The 23,894-nt window shown below is 45.1% G+C and overlaps 1 protein-coding gene across 1 annotated transcript in view; it reads left to right on the top strand.

Annotated features, from left to right (window-relative positions):
* Positions 1 to 23,894, top strand: part of LOC141110176 (histone-lysine N-methyltransferase PRDM16-like) — a gene marked incomplete at its 3' end in the record, with an annotated part of 503,012 nt that overhangs the window by 116,703 nt on the left and 362,415 nt on the right. Inside the window, 1 exon segment of the mRNA XM_073601385.1 lies at positions 23,182 to 23,232. Within this exon segment, the coding sequence (XP_073457486.1) occupies positions 23,182 to 23,232 (51 nt within the window).

The following is a 23,894-nucleotide window of genomic DNA, read 5'->3' as shown; positions in this document are numbered from 1 at the left end:
AAGAGCTTCTTCAGGGAAAGAAAAAATGTTGTTCTTGGGTTTAGATACACCAGATAGAACCCATGTGCCCCAGGTCTTCTACTGAGTGCCTTAGGTGTCTTCATACATGGAGATGTGCATACGCTTCATCACACCTGCGTGGTGTGAACAGAGTATAGCTGGCTATATGTGGCTGGGTTTTTATCAGAATGTTCAACGCGTTTCACCCAAGAAGAGCTTCTTCAGGGAAAGAAAAAAAAGGTAGAACCCATGTGCCCCAGGTCTTCTAATGAGTGCCTTAGATGTCATTTCATACATGGAGATCATACATTCTATGCATTATGCTCATTTACACTTGCTTAGATTTTAACACACATTAAATCGCCTACCGCTTCAACATGCTTTTCTGATGTGTTTTTGATGCTTCAGTGGTGCTTTTTTGAGGCTTTAATGAAGCCTGGCAAATGCCCTGCTTGTGTTGATTTTCTATTTGTATTAAAGGAGCCCAGTAGAACCCCAGCTCATTAGTACCCCAATTCAGCAGATCCTCAGCTCATTAATACCTATATTCTGAATTGTATCCCTGTTCAGCAGATCCCTTATTAATACTTTCATTCAGCATAACCCTGCTCAGTAGTAACCCCAGCTCTGCTGTTGCCCCACTCAGTAGTACCCCAAGCCCTGCTGATCCCCCAATCAGTAACAGTGGCAAGTGGTGGCAATTTTTTTTGAGGGAGGCAGCAAACAGTGCACCTACAGCCACACCCCCCTCTGCCCCCAGTCCGGTTGAAGCACCTACCCCATCTATGGCGGGCATCGCTTCACCCAGGAGGCAGGCATCATGGGCAGCAGGCATCACAGGGGGGCATAACTGGCGGCAGGGCATCACAGGCAGTGGGCATCATGGGCAGCGGGCATCACAGGGCAGAATCATGGGTGGTGGGCATTACGGGCGGCTTCCTCTTCCCCTCTGTCTCCTCCTCGGCGGCCAATCAGAATGCTTCTTCTTTCAGCCAATCGGGAAACGGGTCTCAAACCTGCTTCCTGATTGGCCATCAGGAGGATCAGTGTTTCAATAGCAAATATTAATTCGCTATTGTAACACACCTGGGTGGACTCGTAGTGCAGCGCTCTGTGCCCCGAGCCCACCCTAATTTGAAGCCTATTATGGCCTCTGGCTCTAATCAGGTGCTTCAAACCCACCCCCCATTGGAATTCAACCATCCAGCGTCCTGCATGGAGGCTGGATGCATGGATAGGGGGCGTGTGCATAGATGGGGGGGCGGCGCTCATGCACCCTTAATGGACGGGCCGCCCCTGCTCAGTTATAACTCCCAGCTCTGCTAATCCCTCACTCAGTAGTAACCCCCAGCTCTGCTGATCCCCCACTTATTAGTAATCCCCAGCTCTGCCGATCCTCAGGTTTTCTGATCCTCCTCTCTCTCTGGTCCCTGCTCACCTCCTGCTATATTGCTCCCATGATGTGCACCACGTGTGACATCTGCTAGTTTCTCCTGCTCTGGTCCCCCAGCTCTGCTGATCCTCTGCCACTCAGTCCTCACCAGTCCTGTTCACCTTCCGCTATAGTGTTCCCAATTTGCAGACCATATGTGCCGTCTGCTAGTTGCTCTGAATCGGACCCTGCTCACCTTCCTGCTGCTCCACGCTGCACACCAGATGTGACCTCTGCACCAGACACTCCCAGAATATATACACATGAACCAGAAGTGACAGCTGATGACGTCTTTCTGGTAGGCTTGTTGGTTTCCCAGTGCATCCTGGGATATCTCATACATGAAATACCTACAAAGCAAAGCTAACACTGAAAAAAAGCCCTCAAAAGCTGCAGGTTCTGTTAGCGAGCATTGTCAAAGACTTCTATGGAGGCTTTGGAGAGACTGCTTCTATGTCATAGACATCTATGGAGGCTTTGGAGCACCAAGAAAGCGACATGGGGTATCATTTTGTAAGCAAAGCGAAGCAAACGCAACGTGTGAACAGTACTGTAAGGACACCATTTTATTTAGTGACAGGAACTTTGATTGGCATTCAGAGTGCTTTGAAAAAGCGTGTCCAATACCAGATTTTGAAGCAAGTGTAAACGAGCCCTTTTACAGTTTTGGAACATTGTATCATTTATCTACTTTTCAATTCATCTATTATTTATTTAGTCATAACGTTTTAGTTTGAGACTAGTTCATTTTTCTTCAGTTAAAAATATTATATTAGTCTTAGATTTTATCCAAAATGGTCATCATAGTATCCTACCAGCCCCTCAGCAGTGGCCCCCTCCCCGTCCATTAGGACCCTAAAAATGCCCCTGCCATAAGACCCCAGAAAAGTGTCTCTCAATCTAAAAAAAAAAAATTAGATTGGGTAATTAAGGGCTCAGATTCAGGAACAAGTTGATCCTCATAACCTTCTTGAACAGCCGAAGAGCCCATCACACAAGACTAGAGCCTCCCCGCACTCCATTAACTCTATTTGACCCCATAATGTCCGGCCTTGTGACAGCCGCTCCTGGCCTTTCCCCCCTATGCAGCCTGTCACATTGACTTCTGGCCCTGAAAATTTTATGTTCCTCAGTTTGATCCGAAAATACGAGCTTCACGTTACAGGCCGCTCGAACATCTTTCCTTAATTTCCGTTTAATTTAGGTGAATCAGTGTTAAGCAGCAGAGCAGGATATTAGAAGCAAGGAGGCTCATTAAAAAAAAAAAGGACATTTGCCTAAGAAGTAAGAAAAAAAAAAAAAGCTGCAGAATGAATTGGATCTGGGATAAATGGCGAGGGGCGGAAATGTTTCATTCTGTGAATTTGTGGAGGTGATTTTCAGATGTCCTCCACACAAGTGACAGACAGCTTAGTGACCCAACATGTCCACTCCAAGACAGATAGGACAATGTCTTGTACCACATTATGAATGTCTCTGTTTGATCTTTATTGTCTTGCCAATTACTCCCGGAGAGCTGTCACTCTCTGACAGCCTTGTTGCCGGAGAAAGAACAGTTGAAAAGCCCCTCCAGGCTGGAGCAGAGGATCTCCACTTTTATCTATTTCAGTCTATGAGATCTTTTAGGTCATTCTTGCCCTGAAATACATTATCCTAAATTTTGATACATTGTAGGTCTTCATGTCCTTCAAGAGAACCATACAGAATTCAAGCAAATGTTCATCCATGAGCAAAGAAAGAAACATGAGGGATTCAAAATATTATACAATCACAGATCATACAATAAAATTCAGGTTTAGCTCTATACAGAACGTAACACAAAACAATCACATATTAACATTTCAAACTGTGGAACATAAGAGTTTACCAAATTATAGGGATCCAACTGAGAAGACCCATATGTTGCCAGCATCCCACTTTGGACAATGAAATCTTTCATTTTAGGTTTTTATTTGTAAATTTAACAATTTGACCTCTGGAAAGGTTTTACCCCCTTCATGATCAGGCCATTTTTTGCTATTCAGCACTGCGCTATTTTAACTGGTAATTGCGCAGTCATGCTGTACCCAAACAAAATTTGTATCTTTTTTATTTTCTTCACACAAACAGACCTTTCGTTTGGTGGTATTTGATCACCACTGGGCTTTTTATTTTTTGTCATATAAATGAAAAAAGACTGAAAATTGTTGATGGGGACAAGGACCTCTTCCCGACAACCCTGGCCATTGGTTGTGGGGGTCTGTGGGTGGGGGGGGTCTTATCGGAATCTGGAAGCCCTCTTTACCAAGGGAGCCCCCAGATCCCGGTCCCCCCCCCATGTGAATGGGTAGTGGGTACATGGTGCCCCTACCATTTCACCAAAAAAAGTGTCAAAAAGTAAAAACCACAATAGACAGTTTTTGATAATTCCTTTATTAAAAAAAAAAAAAAGAAAAAAATAGTGTCCCACAATGTCCATTCATCTTCAATCATGCTGCCCGACGGACCCCAAAAATAGAAGAAAAAGCTCCGCCTCGATGGGAGGCCTCCCACATGACTGCTGTCTCATGGTTGTGACAGCTGTTATATAGGCAAAGGCGGGGCCACCTGGTGATGTAACCGAGTGACCCCCCCACATCATGTGACTATATGACATATGTGATATATATATATATATATATATATATATATGCAGTGTAGGCAGTATATATATATATATATATATACAGTGCAGTCGATGCAGACTATATAATACAGTGCATTGAAGTGGTTAAAGGGAACCCTATGACAAAATTAAGAAAAAAACGGCATGGGGTCCCCCCCAAAATCCATACCACATCATTTGGTTCTAGTATAGATTTTTAAGGGGAACTCCACGCCTAAATTTAAAAAGAAAACAGTGTGGGGTCCCCCCCCCCAAAAAAAAATCCATACTAGGCCCTTTGGTTCTGGTTTTGATTTTGAAGGGGAACTCCACACCTAAATAAAAAAAAAGCAGTGTGGGGTCCCCCCCCAAAATCCATAACAGGTCCTTATCCGAGTAAGCAGCCTGGACGAGCTACTGCCTACACTGCATATATATATATATATATATATATATACACTGCATTGAAGTGGTTCCCTTTAACTACTTCAATGCACTGTATTATATACACTGCATTGACTGCACTGTATATATATATATATATTAGACTGCCTACACTGCATATATAGTCTACACTGATTGCACTGTAGATAGATAGATCTATATATATATATATATACTACATGCTATATATATATATATATATATATATATATATATTAATAAACTGCCTGCACTGTATATATAGTCTACACTGACTACACTGTATATATATATATATATATATATATATATATACTAAATTGCCTGAACGCAACTAACTAACCTGCCTAATCTAGCTCAAGTTCCCTCAATCTCTCCACGTATCACACTACATACAGCCACTGTGTAAGGAGCCTTACATAGTGTGGGGCGTGGACTTAGCCCCCCGAGCCATGATTGGCCAAAGGCACCCTGCCTTTGGCCAATCGTGGCTCTCCTAGCAGATCGCACTGTTATTGGCCAAAGCATGCAGGTCAGGTGCATGCTTCGGCCAATCAGCAGCCGTCAATGCACTGCAAACTCGCAGTGCATTATGGGGTGCTCGGCGGTGCTCGAATTTGCCGCAAATGCCCCATATGTTCGGTTTGTTCGAGGACATACGAACACCAGATGTTCGAGTCGATTCGAACATCAGGACCATCCCTAGTGTGAACTATGCTCCTAGCATAACTGGGATTTCTGCCCTAAGGGCCCATTCACCCCAGACTTTTGAGTGAATTCCAACTGCATAGCCCATCCAAAATCCAGGTTATCCCATTGGCATAATTCACACCATTACAGTGCAGTGAAAAAAAAAGTACAGCAAGCTACATTTTTCCACACTATAAACACCACACTTTTCACATATTTATTTGTAAAAAAAAAATTGGAAAACCATTTACATTTTTGGTTGTAACCTGACAAAATGTGGAAAATTTCAAGGGGTATGAATACTTTTTCAAGGCACTGTAGGTTAACATTGAGAGGGCGTTTAGAGGCAGAAAAAAAAAAAAGGCGCGTTTTTGATCTCAAGTGTGCATGAGAACTAACAAAGCTTAAATACGCCATAAGCCACCCGTTGTTACACAGGTGACGTGTATAGAGCAGAATAAAAAAAAAAAAACCACATGAAAAAGCCGCGCTGCATGGAAATAAATCACGGGGAACATGCGACTGAAAGGTAAGCCGTCCATCCCTGCACTGCTAATCCGCCTGCCATGTAGACAAACACGGCAAGGCGAGATGCACCTTATCTCCTCCCAGTTCGATATGTAAAGTCCCACAGTTCACCCCTCACTCCTGACACTCATTATATACCTGTGATTAATGATGGCTCCTCCCCCTCCACGTTTTACCCCCATTATACCTCCAATCCACAGACTGCAGAGGATCAGATCTACCAACGCCAAGAACTAAATCCAACAAGACGAAGCTACGGCCAAAAAAAAAATATGCGGCTGCGTGCGTATTTGTATTTTATTTTAGGCTAAAGAAAAAAAAAGATTGCTGCATCTGTTCTAGGGGAACGCGAACCGACCTAGCCATCGCACACAATGCAGCTTGAGTCAAAAGAGCCGCTCAGGTCCGTTGAGGGCCTGATTGCGCCGGATGCAATGCCATGCATTTTGCTGCAGTTTCAAGACTTGTTCACACCAATGCATGGCTTTGCACTGCATTGTCCATAAGTCTAGTGCCATTCTTGGGGGGAGGGGGTTCTGACCCGCATGTCAACTATTTGGGAGAAATTAATCAAATCATTTCTGCAAATGACATCCCGTTATAATGTTGTGTGAATCCAGCCTTAAAGTGGTTGTAAAGGCACAAGATTCATTATGCATGAAGGTAAAAAAAAAACCTTCTGTGTGCAGCAGCCCCCCCCCCCCCCTCAGCCCCCCTAATACTTACCTGAGCCCCATCGCAATCCAGAGGTGTCCACGAGAGCCTTGGCTCCCCCACGACTCACAGTCCTGATTGGCTTTTGCAGCAGGCTCCCACTGCTGTCAATCACAGCCAGTGAGCCAATCAGGAGATGAAGGGGGCGGGGCCAAGCTACAGCTCCATGTGTGAATAGACACATAGAGCAATGGCTCAGGACTGTGGGGGCACCCAAGCAGGCACGCTCCTGAGCCATGGCAGGAGGGAGGAGCCAGATGCGCCGGAGGGGGACCCGAGAAGAGGGGGATCGGGGCTGCTCTGTGCAAAACCACTGCCTAGAGCAGGTAAGTATAACAGCGTGTGAGCAGAGGAGAGCCAATCAGCGGCTTTCCTGACAGTGGGGATATGGCTGATAATCAGTGCAATGATTATCAGTGCAGCCCCTTCAGTGATGCCTGCCAGTGCCCACCAGTGATGCCTTTCAGTGCCGTCTATCAGTGCCCATCAGTGCCGCCTATCAGTGCCCATCAGTGTCTTTCAGTGCCTCATATCAGTGCTGCCTATCAGCGCCCATCAATACCACCTCATCAGTGGCCATCTTAGCCTGTCAGTGCCGCCTATCAGTGTCCATCAGTGCTGCATATCAGTGCACATCGTTGCAGCCTCATCAGTGCCCATCATTGCCCGTCAGTGCCGCCCCATCAGTGCACATCAGTGCAGCCTCATCAGTGTCCATCAGTATTGCATATTAGTGCGGGCTATCAGTGCCCACTCATCAGTGCCCATCATTGCCCCTCAGTGCCGCCTCATCAGCACACATCAGTGAAGGAAAAAAATTACTTATATACAAAATTTTCTAACAGAAACAAACAAAATTATTTTCTTTTCAAAATTTTCGGTCTTTTTTCATTTGTTTAGCAAAAATTAAAAACCCTGGTAGTGATTAAATGCCACCAAAGGAAAGCTCTATCTTTCTCAAAAAATGATAAAAGTTTCATATGAGTACAGTGTTGCATGACCGTGTAATTGTCATTCAAAGTGTGAGAGCGCTGAAAACTGAAAATTGGCCTGGGCAGGAAGGGGGATGTAAGTGTCCTGTAGGTAAGGGGTTAAAGTCTATGTAGACGATCACCTTGTAAAACAAACCATTCCATTTAAAATAGAAATATAGGGCTAAGCATTTGTGTATGCCTATAAAAAAACTTTATAAATACCCTTTTTCCATTTTTATAAATGATCACATCCCCTCTGTTCTCAGCTGCATGAGAGCTGGGGGGAGGAGAAGCAGCAGCCACACTGATATTCCCAGTGAATTTCTGTGCTGTGAGGGGGTCATTGGAGGACAAGTAGGCTGTTCTCCCAGCACAGCCAGAAAACTGACCACGCTGGGATGGATGAGCTTTTAATGTCTAGTGTGGTCAGTTTTTAATAGGAGAGTAGAGGGACTGGCAAGAACACCAGGGATTTCACATAAAGGAAGCAATGCAGAGAGAACAGGATACTTTGTAACACAAGTACATGGTACAATAGACACATAGGAGGAATATGAAGTGTTGGGATAATATACTCATATAAGTCCCTTCTGGTGCTCTCACACATATTATACGGCTCCGGGTCGGTCCACCCGGACTCTAGCCCCCTTATCCTCTCCATAAGAAGGTGCCGGTCCGTGTAGACTTACAGACAGAAGAAATGGATGACCGCACAGTCACTCAGCAATCCAGGGATAAAAAAACATCAGAGCCCCACAAAGGCAAGAGCGACGCTGACGCGTTTCAGGTTAGAAAGCACATAATAATAACAAAGAACACCTGATGGTTCTGTCCTCTATATACCATTACCTATTACTCATATACACAGCACAATGCAATCAGCGGCTAATGCTCACACACTTCAGAAAGGAACGTCATTACATGATTGCCGTGTTCCTACTTCCATAGATGGCACAAGGATATATGCACAGAAAACATACCAAAACGAATACTAGGTCATCAGGACCCCTATATGTACATCAAGAGCCGTCCATCCATCCATCCACAAGGGATGGTGCACTGAAAACCAAACCCAACTGAATACTTAGTCTTAAATAAACCCTTCTGGAAGACATGCCAAAGGATGGGGGTTGGGGGGGGCTGTGATGTGAAGGGGGAGCTGTGATGTAAGAGAGGGACTGAGGACACTGATGTGAAGGTGGGGGGGTTGTAATGTGAAGGGGGGCTGTGATGTAAAAGGTGGACTGAGGACACTGATGTAAAGGTGGGCGGGGGGGGCTTGTAATGTGAAAGGGGGCTGTGATGTAAAAGGGGGACTGAGGACACTGATGTAATGGGTGGGGGGGGGGTTGTAATGTGAAGGGGGGCTGTGATGTAAAAGGGGGACTGAGGACACTGATGTAAAGGGGAGGGGGCTGTAATGTGAAGGGGAGGGCTGTGATGTAAAGGGGGGGCGTGGTGTAAAGGGGGATCTGAGAGCACTGATGTAAAGCTGGGGGGGTTGTAATGTGAACGGGGGGGCTGTGATGTAAGGGTGAGGGACTGAGGACACTGATGTAAAGCTGGGGGGGTTGTAATGTGAACGGGGGGGCTGTGATGTAAGGGTGGGGGACTGAGGACACTGATGTAAAGCTGGGGGGGTTGTAATGTGAACGGGGGGGCTGTGATGTAAGGGTGGGGGACTGAGGACACTGATGTAAAGGTGGGGGGGATTGTAATGTGAAGGGGGGCTGTGATGTAAAAGGGGGACTGAGGACACTGATGTAAAGGTGGGGGGGATTGTAATGTGAAGGGGGGCTGTGTTGTAAAAGGGGGACTGAGGACACTGATGTAAAGGTGGGGGGGATTGTAATGTGAACGGGGGGGCTGTGATGTAAGGGTGGGGGACTGAGGACACTGATGTAAAGGTGGGGGGGTTGTAATGTGAACGGGGGGGCTGTGATGTAAGGGTGGGGGACTGAGGACACTGATGTAAAGGTGGGTGGCAGTTGTAATGTGAAGAGGGGCTGTGATGTAAAAGGGGGACTGAGGACACTGATGTAAAGGTGGGGGGGATTGTAATGTGAAGGGGGGCTGTGATGTAAAAGGGGGACTGAGGACACTGATGTAAAGGTGAGGGGGCTGTAATGTGAAGGGGAGGGCTGTGATGTAAGGGGGGGGGCGTGGTGTAAAGGGGGAACTGAGAGCACTGATGTAAAGCTGGGGGGGTTGTAATGTGAACGGGGGGCTGTGATGTAAGGGTGGGGGACTGAGGACACTGATGTAAAGGTGGGGGGTGGTTGTAATGTGGAGGGGGTGCTGTAGTGTAAAGAAGGGACTGAGGACACTCATGTAAAGGTGGGGGGGGCTCTAATGTGAAGGGGGGCTGCAGAGACTAATGTAAAGGCGGGGGGGCGGTTGTAATGCAAAGTAGGGGCTGTGATGTAACGAGGGGACTGAGGATGCTGTTGTAAAGGTGGGGAGGCTATAATGTGAACGGGGGGCTGTGATGTAAAGGGGGGGACTGAGGACACTGATGTAAAGGTGGGGGGGTTGCAATGTGAAGGGGGTGCTGTGATGTAAAGAGGGGACTGTGGACACTGATTTAAAAAAGGGGTTGGGGGGGCTGTAATGTGAAGGGGAGACTGTGGACACTAATGTAAAGGAGGGCTTGGGTTGGGGGGGCTGTAATGTGAAGGGGGGGCTGTGATGAAATGGGGAGACTGAGGACACCGATATAAAGGTTGGGGGAAGCTGTAATGTTAAGGGGGGCTGTGATCTCTGGTCTTCTATCTGAACGAACCCTTATAGCTGCTCTACATGTGCACACTACTCAACCTAACTTAAGTTTTTGCCATCTGTGTCCAAAATTGGGGAGATTTCCCATCACTTCCTGTCCCAAAGCCAAAACAGGAAGTGATAAGAAATCCCTTCAAATTGAGGGAGTCCCTTCATCAGAACCAGTGTCCCCATTGGAAGATTTCTCCTCTATTCTTTTTTTGGGGACAGCCCAAAATGTGGGATTTCCTTTCCCTTTCAATGATAACGGTACACAGGACAAATAGAGAGGGTGAATCTCCCTAATGGGGGGCACAGACAGCAATAAGACCCAACAGGGTTTTTAATCCCTCTCCACTCTATCCAAAACTGAAAAAAAAGTTTGCCTTTAGTTATACTTTAAATGTCACTTTCTTACAAACCTTAATAAAATTTGGAAAAATTGGGTTTTCTCCATTTACTACCCAACCAAACTGAAAAAAGTTTACTTTAAAAGTTCAAACTTCTTTAGAAGATGTGATTGGTTAAGCAGTTCTCTCCCCCCCTCCCCCCCCCCCGTTGGCCAGAAAAAAAAAGCGCACACTGTACCGTATTCAACGCGGCGTCTTATCGGCAGAATCTTTACCATCTGTACCTCTGACACGAAGCCCAATCACACAAAGAATATGATAATTATCCGAAGAGATAAAAGAGGAAGCGGGGTAACTCTATCCATGGCCTCCCAGAGCCGATCATGCTGTATTTTGTCTCTGACAACAATAAGAACGGCTGTAAGTATCAGAGGTGGAGGAGAAAAGACGGAATTGAGATCTCCGAGGCCTGAATGGGATCGGGAGAAACTCCTTTTCTGTGAGAAAGGCGACGAGTTGCTGGGCATCAGTTGCATGCGGGAAGAAGGGTCACGGGGGTGGTAGGGGGTCCTGGAGAAGGATGTCACCATTCCTACATATTAATGGGGAACCTAATACTGGCTTGTGGGGAGGAAAAATGTCCAGCACGATATTAAATGACTGAGCGGGCGTTGTGCCCGGTAAGACGCTACAGTACCACCCCATGGGTTATGGTTCCTCCGCGCTGAACTCTGGGCAAACAGCCAAATACACAGATAACACACATATATAGGGACTGTTGTGCCTTCCAAATAAGGATGAGCTGTTTGGGCCAAACTGGTAGTATTTGGTTAACGACATTGTTCAAGCATGGTCATATTAGGTCAGTGATATCACCCACAACATATTAGGCCATATTGGGTCATATTAGGTCAATGATATCACCTTCAAAATATTGGGCCATATTGGACCATTATAGGTCAATGATATCAATCAGAACATATTGGGCCATATTAGGTCAATGATGTCACCCCCAACATATTAGGCCATATTGGGCCATATTAGGTCATCAATGTCACCCCCAACATATTAGGCATATTGGGCCATATTAGGTCAGTGATGTCACCCCCAACATATTAGGCCATATTGGGCCTTATTAGGTCAGTTATGTCACCCCCAACATATTAGGCCATATTGGACGATATTAGGTCAATGATGTCACCCCCAACATATTAGGCCATATTGGGCCATATTAGGTCAGTGATGTCACCCCAACATATTAGTCCATATTGGGCCTTATTAGGTCGGTTATGTCACCCCCAACATATTAGGCCATATTGAGAAATATTAGGTCAGTGGTGTCACCCCCAACATATTAGGCCATATTGAGAAATATTAGGTCAGTGGTGTCACCTCCAACATATTAGTCCATATTGGGCCTTATTAGGTCAGTTATGTCACCCCCAACATATTAGTCCATATTGGGCCTTATTAGGTCAGTTATGTCACCCCCAACATATTAGGCCATATTGGACGATATTAGGTCAATGATATCACCCCCAACATATTGGGCCATATTAGGTCAGTGATGTCACCCCAACATATTAAGCCATATTGGGTCATATTTGGTCAGTGATATGAAAAAGTTAAACACCGCGCTTAGCTAGTTTGAATTTCAAACATAATGATCATCAGTGCATAAAACAAACATTTCAGTTAACAGTCACACTTTGTTGTGAAATAAAGTGCTTGTGCGTAGATCAATTATAGGTGCTCCAATATTCAGTGTTTAGACAGAGGTGCCCCACATGGATGTACACTCACCCTTACACGTTGACCACCTATCGCTAGAGTGGTCACTTGCGCTTTGTGGGGATATTTAACCCCTAGATTGTGAATTCCAAGTCAGCTAGTGTTTAGGATGGTCCTCCATGGATGGGAAGAAAGAATGACAGAAGGGGGGGCTCCCATAGTGCAAAACCGTAATTTATTAAAAAACACAAATTATATACAAATTGGATGCGCTCCACTATTTGTTTTTCTTTGGCGCAAAGGTTTTTTTATTCTATATTAGGTCAGTGATGTCACCCCCAACATATTAAGCCATATTGGACCATATTAGGTCAGTGATGTCACGTCCAAAATATTAGGCCATATTGGGCTATAATATGTCAGTGATGTCCCTTCCAACATATTAGGCCATACTGGGCCATATTAGGTCAGTGATGTCACCCCTAACATATTAGGCCATATTGGGCCATATTAGGTCAGTGATGTCACGTCCAAAATATTAGGCCATATTGGGCTATAATATGTCAGTGATGTCACCCCTAACATATTAGGCCATATTGGGCCAGATTAGGTCAATGATGTCACCTCCAACATTTAAGGCCATATTAGGTCAATGATGTCCCCCCCAACATATTAGGCCATATTGGGCCTTATTAGGTCAATGATTTCCCCCCCAACATATTAATCCATATTGGGCCATATTAGGTCAATGATGTCACGCCCAAAAGATTAGGCCATATTGGGCCATATTAGGTCAGTGATGTCACCCCCAACATATTAAGCCATATTGGGCCATATTAGGTTAGTGATGTCACCCCAACATATTAGGCCATATTGGGCTATAATATGTCAGTGATGTCACGCCCAAAATGTTAGGCCATATTGGGCTATAATATGTCAGTGATGTCCCCCCCAACATATTAGGCCATATTGGGCCATATGAGGTCAGTGTTGTCACCCCCAACATATTAGGCCATATTGGGCAATATTAGGTCAGTGATATCACCCCCAACATATTAGGCCATATTGGGCCAGATTAGGTCAATGATGTCACCTCCAACATTTAAGGCCATATTAGGTCAATGATGTCCCCCCCAACATATTAGGCCATATTAGGCCATATTAGGTCAATGATGTCCCCCTCCCCAACATATTAATCCATATTGGGCCATATTAGGTCAATGATGTCACGCCCAAAATATTAGGCCATATTGGGCCCTATTAGGTCAGTGATGTCACCCCAACATATTAGGCCATATTGGGCCATATTTTAGGTCAGTGATGTCACCCCAACATATTAGGCCATATTGGGCAATATTAGGTCAGTGATATCTACCCCAACATATTAGGCCATATTAGGTCAATGATGTCACCTCCAACATATTAGGCCAAATTGGGCAATATTAGGTCAGTGATATCTACCCTAACATATTAGGCCATATTAGGTCAATGATGTCACCCCCAACATATTAGGCCATATTGGGCAATTTTAGGTCAGTGATGTCCAAAGACAGGCCCAGTATGGAGTGACCATCCAAACCCCATAATGTAGGGTCCAATCCACATACACATTGTCTATGGCCACCCCACACTCAAGGTTAACACTTGCTGAACGTTGAGCAGCCTAGGACCAAAGACAGGCCTAATATGGATAGACCATCCAAACCCCGCAATATAGGGTACAATTCACACTCACAGTCTATACCATTCATTGTCTATGGCCACCCCCAGACCCAAGATCAACATTTGCTGAATCACTAACCCAGAACATGCCTGCGCACTGAAGTCAGAATTCTAAGTTAGCAACTTTTAAGGTATTGAAGGTAAACACAGCCAAGCAAGTAGCATTTATTTAATTTTTCCCTCAAGCCGTTATGCTGGCATTATATGTAGTGGCTTGATGTGCATGTACTTTAGAATAAAGCCAGCGTTCTTCTACCTCACCCCCACCCGTGTTGTTCATGCAGTTGGCGGACAATCTTGGTAAGATAGGTTCCATTCAAGTGCAGGATTAATATTTGCTGAAGGAGGAGGCCAGGTCCTCCATCTTGGCAATGGCATACATTGTTTCTATTCCTCTCCTTGTGATGGTGAGGCTGGGATTTATCAGGCGATTAAAAGATTATCTCGTGCAAAGAGAGGTTTAGCTGAAAAATAACCATTTCTTCTATAGCGCCCGCCTAACACACCTGTCAGTGATGTCAATGCTGAACTCTAGGCAGATATAAAAGACACAAATTAAAGTTGAAGTCCAGTAATGATCTGTATTGTATAGATACCCTTCTGCATAGTGACCACAGATTGGATGAGGTAGAGATCATGACATCACTATCCTGCCCTCATCCAACCAGAAAGTGCCTTGCATTTGTTAAAATCCCCCCCCCCCAACCCCCAGCTAATGACTGTTCAGTGAAAGGAGAAGAAGCAGAAGGATATGCTCAACTCTGTCACCCTGCTCTCTCCTCCTCTCAGCATGTTCCTCGTTAGCACATCTGCACAGCAACTGATATGCCCCGTACACACGGTCGCACATTGATCGGACATTCCGACAAAAAAAATCCTAGGATTTTTTCCGACGGATGTTGGCTCAAACTTGTCTTGCATACACACGGTCACACAAAGTTGTCGGAAAATCCGATCATTCTGAACGCGGTGACGTAAAACTCGTACGTCGGGACTATAAAAGGGGCAGTAGCCAATAGCTTTCATGTCTTTATTTATTCTGAGCATGCGTGGCACTTTGTGCATCGGATTTGTGTACACACGATCGGAAATTCCGACAACGGATTTTGTTGTCGGAAAATTTTGTAGCCTGCTCTCAAACTTTGTGTGTCGGAAAATCCGATGGAAAATGTGTGATGGAGCCCACACACGGTCGGAATTTCCGACAACAAGGTCCTATCACACATTTTCCGTCGGAAAATCCGACCGTGTGTACGGGGCATTAGACTCCTTGTGCTGCTTCTCATGTCCTCATCTGAGCTCTGTTGTACAGAGGATTGCAAGAAGCTGAAACCAAGTCAAATTCAGGTGCTTATACAGCTTGCATGTGTAAAAATCATCATAAAGATTTATTTGTGAAGACAGAGCTGTGGTATTGTATATTTTTTATATCTGCCTGGAGTTCAGTTTTAATAGTGGGTACAGCCGAGCAACAGCTTGGACAAAAACAGTGAAGCCCTCCTTTGGCATTAGATTTTCAGCCTTTAGAGCAGGGGTGTCCAACTCAATTTCACTGAGGGACACATCATAAGCATGGTTGCAATCAAAGGGCTGGTTGTATCTGGGGTGTATTTGTACAGAGTGTAGAGTTCAGGAGTGCGTTACGTACAAAGTACAGAGTTCATGATTACGCTACATACAGAGTGTAGAGTTCAGGAGTGCGTTACGTACAAAGTACAGAGTTCAGGATTACGCTACAAACAGAGTGTAGAGTTCAGGAGTGCATTATGAACAGAGTGCATATTTCATGAGTGCACTATGTACAGAGTGCAGAGTTTAGGAGTGTGCTACATACAGAATGCAGAGTTCATGAGTGCGCTACGTAAAGAGTGCGGAGTTCAGGAGTGCGCTACGAACAGAGTGCAGAGTTCAGGAGTGCACTACGTACAGAGTGCAGAGTTCAGGAGTGCACTACGTACAGAGTGCAGAGTTGAGGAGTGTGCTATGTACAGAGTGCAGAGTTCAGGAGTGCGCTCCATACAGAGTGCAGGGTTCTGGAGTGTGCTACGTAGAGAGTGCAGAGTTCAGTAGTGCGCTACAAACAGAGTGCAGAGTTCAGGAGTGTGCTCTGTACAGAGTGCAGATTTCAGGAGTGCACTACATACAGAGTGCAGAGTTCAGGAGTGCGCTACATACAGAGTGCAGAGTTCAGAAGGGCGCTACGAACAGAGTGTAGAGTTCAGGAGTGCACTCCACACAGAATGAGGAGTTCAGGAGTGTGCTATGAACAGAGTCTAGAGTTCAGGAGTGCGCTACGTATAGAGTGCAGAGTTCAGGTGTGCGCTACAAACAGAGTGCAGAGTTCAGGAGTGCACTCCATACAGAGTGCAGAGCTCAGGAGTGTGCTATGAACAGAGTCTAGAGTTCAGGAGTGCGCTCCGTACAGAGTGCAGATTTCAGGAGTGCACTACATACAGAGTGCAGGGTTCAGGAGTGCAATCCATACAGAGTGCAGAGTTCAGGAGTGGGATCCATACAGAGTGCAGAGTTCAGGAGTGTGCTACGTACAGAGTGCAGAGTTCAGGAGTGCGCTACGAACAGAGTGCAGAGTTCAGGAGTGTTCCACATACAGAGTGCAGAGTTCAGGAGTGCGCTACGTACAGAGTGCAGTTCCAGGGGTGCCCTATGCACAGAGTGCAGAGTTCAGGCATGTGCTACAGGGTTTAGGGGTGCGGTAGTACAGAGTGTAGGGTTCAGGAGTATGCTACATAGAGAGTGCAGAGTTCAGGAGCTCACTATGTACAGAGTGCAGAGTTCCGAGGTGTGCTGTGTACAGAGTGCAGGGTTTAGGGGTGGCTATGCACCAAAGCTTCCTAACATCTCTCTCTCCTACCTGGCCCATCTCTAATACCTTACTGTGTAGGCAGTTCTGCAGTGAGATTGCGCTCTCTCTCTCAGATTCTGGAGATCTGTCTCTGCCGTGCCCCGCCGTGACTGCATGCACAGATCTGTAAGATCTGGGAGCCACTGGGAGCAAAGCTGTCCCTCATAAACACAGAAGGCTTCTGTGTTTACAATTGACAGCGAGGAGCAGAAACGGAGAGTGTGAGCTGGAGGTGACGGAATGGAGTTCCACCACGCTCCTGCTGCAAAACTGGGTGCGAGGGCGACATGACAAGGCCTGTCGGGCTGGATTCAGCACAGGGGCCTTGTGTTCGACATATGTGCTTTAGAGCATCCACTCTCAACATGGGGTTCTGTGGAATCGTAAGGTTCCTCAAGAAGTGGCCAGGGGTTCCTTGGGCTGTGACTGATGAACTTTCCATCGGGATGGTAACTGCATAGTTCCGGGTGCAACACCACTTGGCGGAGCCAGCTGCAGGACACCATTGATCTTTTTTAGCCATCTGTAAGAGTGGTGCTCCGACCATCACTGTAAGGTGGACATTCTTTCTACTAACCACAAATGTAAGGGGCATTTTCCTAATGACCACCAATGCAAGGGACATTTTTTTTCCACTGACCAAAAATGTAAGGGGCATTTTCACAATGACTCCCAAGGAAATTATTTTAAGGGCTCCTCTGGGGTAAAAAAAAAAAAAAAAGTTGAGAAAGCTTGCCTTAGAGACAATGTATTCCAGGGTCTTCCAGAGATCCAAGCCAATGAAACAAAGCTGGAATGTAGATACGCACCGGATCATAAGTTAAACCACATGACGTTCACAAACAATGTATACGTTGGGAAGTGTTTAGAAACGTGTGTTAACATCATATAAACAGTGTAAAAGCTTTCTCAGTGGGTTGGAAATGGAGAGCCGGCCCGTCAAGTTTATTTTTTTTCACTTGCGTCCAAAAAATGCAACGCTGCGTTAAGTGCACATCAAAACCTATAATCTCACAGCCCTTCTTTTCAGTGACAGTTTATCTAGACTGGGTAGAAGAGAGGGATAACATTACCATTTAAATAGAGCCCTTGTGATCTGTCTCTGGAATATAATCAAGTTCAGCTTCAACTACGAAAGAAGAATGCTCACTTATAAACTGTTGTTTTATGAGAGCCGCATGGCGATACTGTCCTATCATCTCACACGTCTTCTCCACCACCCTTCCAGTCTTCTTGGTGGACACCAAGAGAACAGCCTCCTTCTAGCCCCCCAATTGTGAATTCGAATGTGCTAAAAACTCTCTAAAACGCTTATCTGTCTCAGAGAAAACACTACTCAAGTACCATCCAATGGCTGCTCACTAGGGATGTGCAAAACTGAGAGCTTTTATTTTCCCGAATATGGGGAGGATTCAGTAAAACTTCACAATTCTGTTAAAATGAATTGGAGTCACCTGGAAAAGTTAAATTCCAGCATATGTATGGCTTCGTTCCCACTAGTGCAACTTGTTCTACGACTTTGGGCACAAAAAAAACACATGACAAGTCGCAGCCCATTGATTGCAATGGCACCCGTTCCAATCTATGCGACTTAAAGTGGTTCTAAGCTCAAGGTTTTTGTGCAGCAGCCCCCCCCCCCCCCCCAAAAAATACTTACCTGTGCCCCATCTCGATCCAGTGATGTGCACATGAGTCTTGGCTCTCCGGGGACTCTCCCACCTCATTGGCTGAGACAGGAGCAGAAGCCATTGGCTCCAGCTGCTGTCAATCACAGCCAGTGAGCCAATGAGGAGAGGGAGGGGTTAGGACTGAGCTACAACTCTGTGTGTGATTGGACACGCAGAGCCGTGGCCCAGGAAGAAGCCTGCTTGGATGCCCCCATTGCAAGCTGCTTACTGTGAGGGCCCTTGGCAGGAGGGAGGGGCCAAGAGCGCCAGTGAGGGACCCGAGAAGAGGAGGATCGGGGCTGCTCTGTGCAAAATCACTCTATAGAGCAGGTAAGTATGACATGTTTGTTATAAAAAAAAAAGGAAGCCTTTACTATCACTTTAAGGTCGCAGGGACCAACTTTAAAGGTTCCTGCACAACTTTGATGCAACTTTCGTGCGCAGTCATGTTGGAACAGGAAGGGGCCATCCCCAAACTGTTCTCACAAAGTTGGGAGTATGAAATTGTCCAAAATGTCTTGGTATGCTGACACCTTAAGAGGTCCCTTCACTGGAACTAAGGGGCCAAACCCAACCCCTGAAGAACAACCCCCACACCATAATCCCCCCATACACAGTGATAGGGTTTGAGTGTATTTCCTATCACTGTGTATGACCACTGGATTGCTATAGACTTTCCGTCTGATATCATACATTGATGGAATATAGTGGGCCTGGATGTCCTCAAGGTAGGCACATAGCATTTGGTTGCAAGTGCCCCGTGGGTTTCCCAGGAACCCTTTTGACCCGTTCTTTGTGTCATCCCCACAAATCTGTATACTGGTAAGTATGGATGAATATGGCGTGGTTGGTATCCTGGGAGTGCGTTTTTAGATGGACAACGTTGTCTTTTTAAATATTTTTGCCATCCTTTGTAAACGTTTATATGTGTGCGTTTCTCAATAAAGCTTATTTAAGGAGTGCTCCGCAGTCTGTTCCCACCTCTTTCCTTTGAGGTTTGGACCCCTTTATGAGGATATCACCTTTTGCCTTTTTTTGTATAACCAAATATAACTTTTTTTTTTTTTCGTATTTAAAGATTTTTATTACATTTTCAAATGTATGTGTGTGGGCTCCATCACACATTTTCCATAGGATTTTCCGACACACAAAGTTGGAGAGCAGGAGATAAAATTTTCCGACAACAAAATCCGTTGTCGGAAATTCTGATCGTGTGTACACAAATCCGACGGACAAAGTGCCACGCATGCTCAGAATAAATAAAGAGATGAAAGCTATTGGCCACTGCCCCGTTTATAGTCCCGACGTACGTGTTTTACGTCACCGCGTTCAGAACGATCGGATTTTCCGACAACTTTGTGTGACCGTGTGTATGCAAGACAAGTTTGAGCCAACATCCGTCGGAAAAAAATCCTAGGATTTTGTTGTCGGAATGTCCAAACAAAGTCCGACCGTGTGTACGCCCTATTAGTGTAGTTAATCCTTAATATTAAATATATTGCCTGTTTACCCCAAATATAATTTTTTTTTTTATCTCACCAACAGACGTTGTATATCTCAACGTGGAGTATTAATCCGCTTTTTCAGGAGCAGACAATGAGGAGGATAACAAGTACAGTAGCAACTCTAAAAATCAAAAATAGCAAAAAATAAAAAAAATACATAATCCAAACACATCACAATTTATTATAATTTTATCATCTGTGGAGGAGGGGGATACAGCCTAGGTGAATTCCCTTCTCCATATTTCACAATCTCCGCAGTCCACCTTGAAGGAACTCACGGGCCACAGACAATTGTTAACAAGTTGAAGCGCTAAACAAAGCCATTTGCCCTATCTAATCTTTCATTAGGTCTCAAGTAGCCGATATTGGATTCTGTTTAAAATGTATTGACAAGGCGTGTTTAAAATACATCGGCCCAATCAATAGAGTTGTTAAAAGGATAATAAATCATAAAATGGCTAATCAATGATTAGGATGAGGGTCAAATCATATCGATGGACGTAGACATGAAATATATTCCTGATGTCACCGTCAGGATCATTAAAGAGAACATGTCACCTACATAAAAGAAGAGGTGCTTCTTCAGCAATTCGCTATTGCTGATCTTTACTACTATTAAGTCCTGGACGAGAGAAATGAACGTTTGAGCACCACATCCCAATTTTAAATACAGAAGGAATACGAGAAAATAGGGACTTTAAAGGTGCACATAATCATCATTTATTTTAAATCAATAAAATCCATCTTGCAAAACTGATACATTTAACAGATACATATGTCAAATTTCATATTAAAATTGGAGCTTTCACTTGACATGTTTCGCCGAATATTTGTACAGCTTCTTCAGGAGTACATGCATCAATCCGTTAAATTTTCATCAGATTTTATCTATGGTTTCTTTGATAGTTGACCACCACATAGAAATGATCTGGACAGCCAGCGGCCATTTTCAAGGGCAGCCGTCCATTAAGGGAGCACGGACGCTGCCCCCCCGTCCATCACCGCCTCCCCTTTCCATGCGTCCGGCCCCTTTCAGGACACCGTCACATTGATTAAAATGAGGGGGGGGGGGGAGCTGTTTTTTTTTAAGCACAGAGGCTCTAATAGGCTTTAATATAAGGTGGGCTTGGGTTGCAGAGAGTCCGCCCAGGTGTGTTACAACAGCGAATTAATATTTGCTGTTGTAACACTGATCCTCCTCCCAGCCAATCGGAAAGCAGGTTTTGACACCAATCACCTGTTTGGCTGAAATGACGGGCGATCCTCTTGGACGCTTAGGAGGAGGAGGGGAGGAGCTGGAAGCCACCATAGAGGAGAGGACTCGGAGCCAAGCTGCTGCACCACGCTGCCTGCCATCCGCCACGATGGGGTAAGTGCTGGACCAACCAGCAAACAGCGGGGGGTGGGTGCTGCTTGGGGTGGGATGGGTGGTTGTTTGCCGCCCCCCCCAAAAAACAAAACAAAAGCTGGCCATTTTGCTGGAGCCAGGAGGGAGCAAACAGGCAGAAAGCATCAACACAATCTGAGAATCCCCATATTTTGTGGCTGTTGGACAATCAAGATAAAAATGAAATAGAGTCTCAGCGTGCTTCTGAGGTTCACTTAGGAATCCAGGATTCCTTCTTGGACTTTATATCCTCCCTGTGGCTGTCTAACTAGCTGTCCATATCATTTCTCTGTGGGGGGTCAACTACCAATGAAACCATAGATAATATCTGATAGAAATTCAACAGATTTATTCATATTCCCCTGAAGAAGCTGTACAAATATATTTGGCGAAACATGTCTAATGGAAGCGTCAATTTTAATAAGAAATCCGATGCATGTATCTGTCGAATTTATCAGTTTTACAGGATTGATTTTATTGCTTTTAAATAAAAGGTGATTTTGGAATATATTTGTGTCTATTTGCACCTTTGAAGTCCCTATTTTCTCGTATTCCCTCTGTATTGCTGATCTTATCTCTTAAGTCTGGATCAATATTGCAATGTTATAATGGTATCCCAGTGGGCGGAGCAATGTTGCACAATTTTCTGTGAAGTCCAAACCTTATAAAAAAAAAGTTCACTGTCCTTCAGTCTTTAGGGAGGCTGGACTATCGTCAGTGGGAGTAGAAAATGGCCTGGCCTAAGTGGGAGCAAAAAATGTCCCATTATTGGTGTCAGTGGGAGGAATAGCTCCCCGTTGTTGGGGTCAATGGGAGGAATAGTGCCCTATCATTGGTGTTAGTAGAAGGATTTGTGCCACATAGATGGTGTCAGTGGGAGGAATAGCTCCCCATCTTTGGGGTGAGTGGGAGGAACAGTGCCCCATCGTTGGAGTGAGTGGGAGGAATAGCGCCCCATAATTGGTGTCATTGAAAGAAATATTGCCCCATCGCTGGTATCATTGGGAGGAATAGTGCCCCATCATTGGTTTTAGTGGAAGGAATTTTGCCCCATCATTGGTGTCAGTGGGAAGAATTGTGCCTTGTCGGTGGGAGGAATTGTGCCCCATTGATGGTGTAATTGGGAACAACATTGCCCCTTTGTGGGGTCAGTAAGAGAAATTATGCCCCATCATTGATGTCAGTGGACGGAATAGTGCCCCAGTGACACAATTGTCAACCAAAGGGGTGAAAGCAAATCTTCCAATGGGGACAACTGTTTCAGTGGCAACTATCTCCCTTTGATGAGACTTTCTCTCACTTCCTGTTGTGTTCCACAACAGGAAGTAAAGGAAAATTTCCAAAAGGGAACACGGATAGCAAGAATAAACCCTATTTTTGCTCTGCAAGGGTTGAGTGCATGTTTACTCTATAGGTGCGTGAATAAATGGGTACTATTTTTCCCTTGGTCCAGTAGGCTCTAGCACTGTCCTCAAGCTCCAATCTGAGGGCAGTCCCTAGGCATCATCACACACAGTGCAGAGCTAGTACCTGGCATCGCAATCATGGCCTGAAGCTGCTTAGAGAGAGAGAACGCTGTTGGAGACCGGTCTCGTATATTAAGGAAGCCTGCCAGAGCCAGGAATATGGTAATACACCTTATCCCTGCACCCCTAGACTAAAGGGGCATTTAACCTTTCCAGTGGTGGGGGGCACACCAAGGGTAGATTTTGCTTCATTCCCATAGTTCAGCTTTAATTAAACTTTGGCTTTATTTCATAGACTTGAATTGATTGCCATGTGAATAATTATTTTCTTTTCTATTTTTTCCCTTAGCAAATTCTGGCAGAGTCTGAAGTGACTTCACAAGGTGGCTGTCTTCGAAAGGTAGGAAGTCAGCGGTTTATTTTCCAATACCCAAACTTTACCTGGATAACAATGTAACAGTTTGACTTTTTTTGTTCTGACTGCCTCAATGTGGACCTGCTGTTTATACATAGTAGAGGAGGACATTTTTGTGGACCATTCTTTGTTGTTTTATGGCCACTCTGGAGTCAGGTCCTAGTCGTGCCCATGTTGTGGTTGGTGCCAATAATGGCCTGAATTGAGAACCTTTTAACATACGATGTGCTCCTTAAACTTGTTTTTATTTGGTTGACCATACCATAGCAGCCAATCAGATTCCATTAATGATCTGGTGGTGTACTCAAAACATGAAGAGGATAATACAATTGGTTGCCATGACCATGCCAGTTCCTCCTTCAAACATAGTTGGTCATGAGATCAGAATGTTCATTCATTGTGGAACTCTTCGGCAAAGTCATTGAACTCAAGATAAATCTGGTCTTCAGTGCATTTTTATTTAATAATCATAGATAAACTGAACCGGTAATCTGCAAACAAACCAACCAAACCCCTATGTGGCCAAGATGTCATCGACTAGTCATAGAGGGTTCACTGAAGGGCCCTTTGCCCCTCAAGTCCCTCACTATGTGCAGCAAAGAAATTAGGCACCTTGTGATATACATATACATGTGATCAGGAGCTAA

The sequence above is a fragment of the Aquarana catesbeiana genome, linkage group LG10, assembly GCF_042186555.1.
Source record: "Aquarana catesbeiana isolate 2022-GZ linkage group LG10, ASM4218655v1, whole genome shotgun sequence".
NCBI lineage: Eukaryota > Metazoa > Chordata > Amphibia > Anura > Ranidae > Aquarana > Aquarana catesbeiana.
This window is presented reverse-complemented; position numbering and strand designations above follow the sequence as displayed.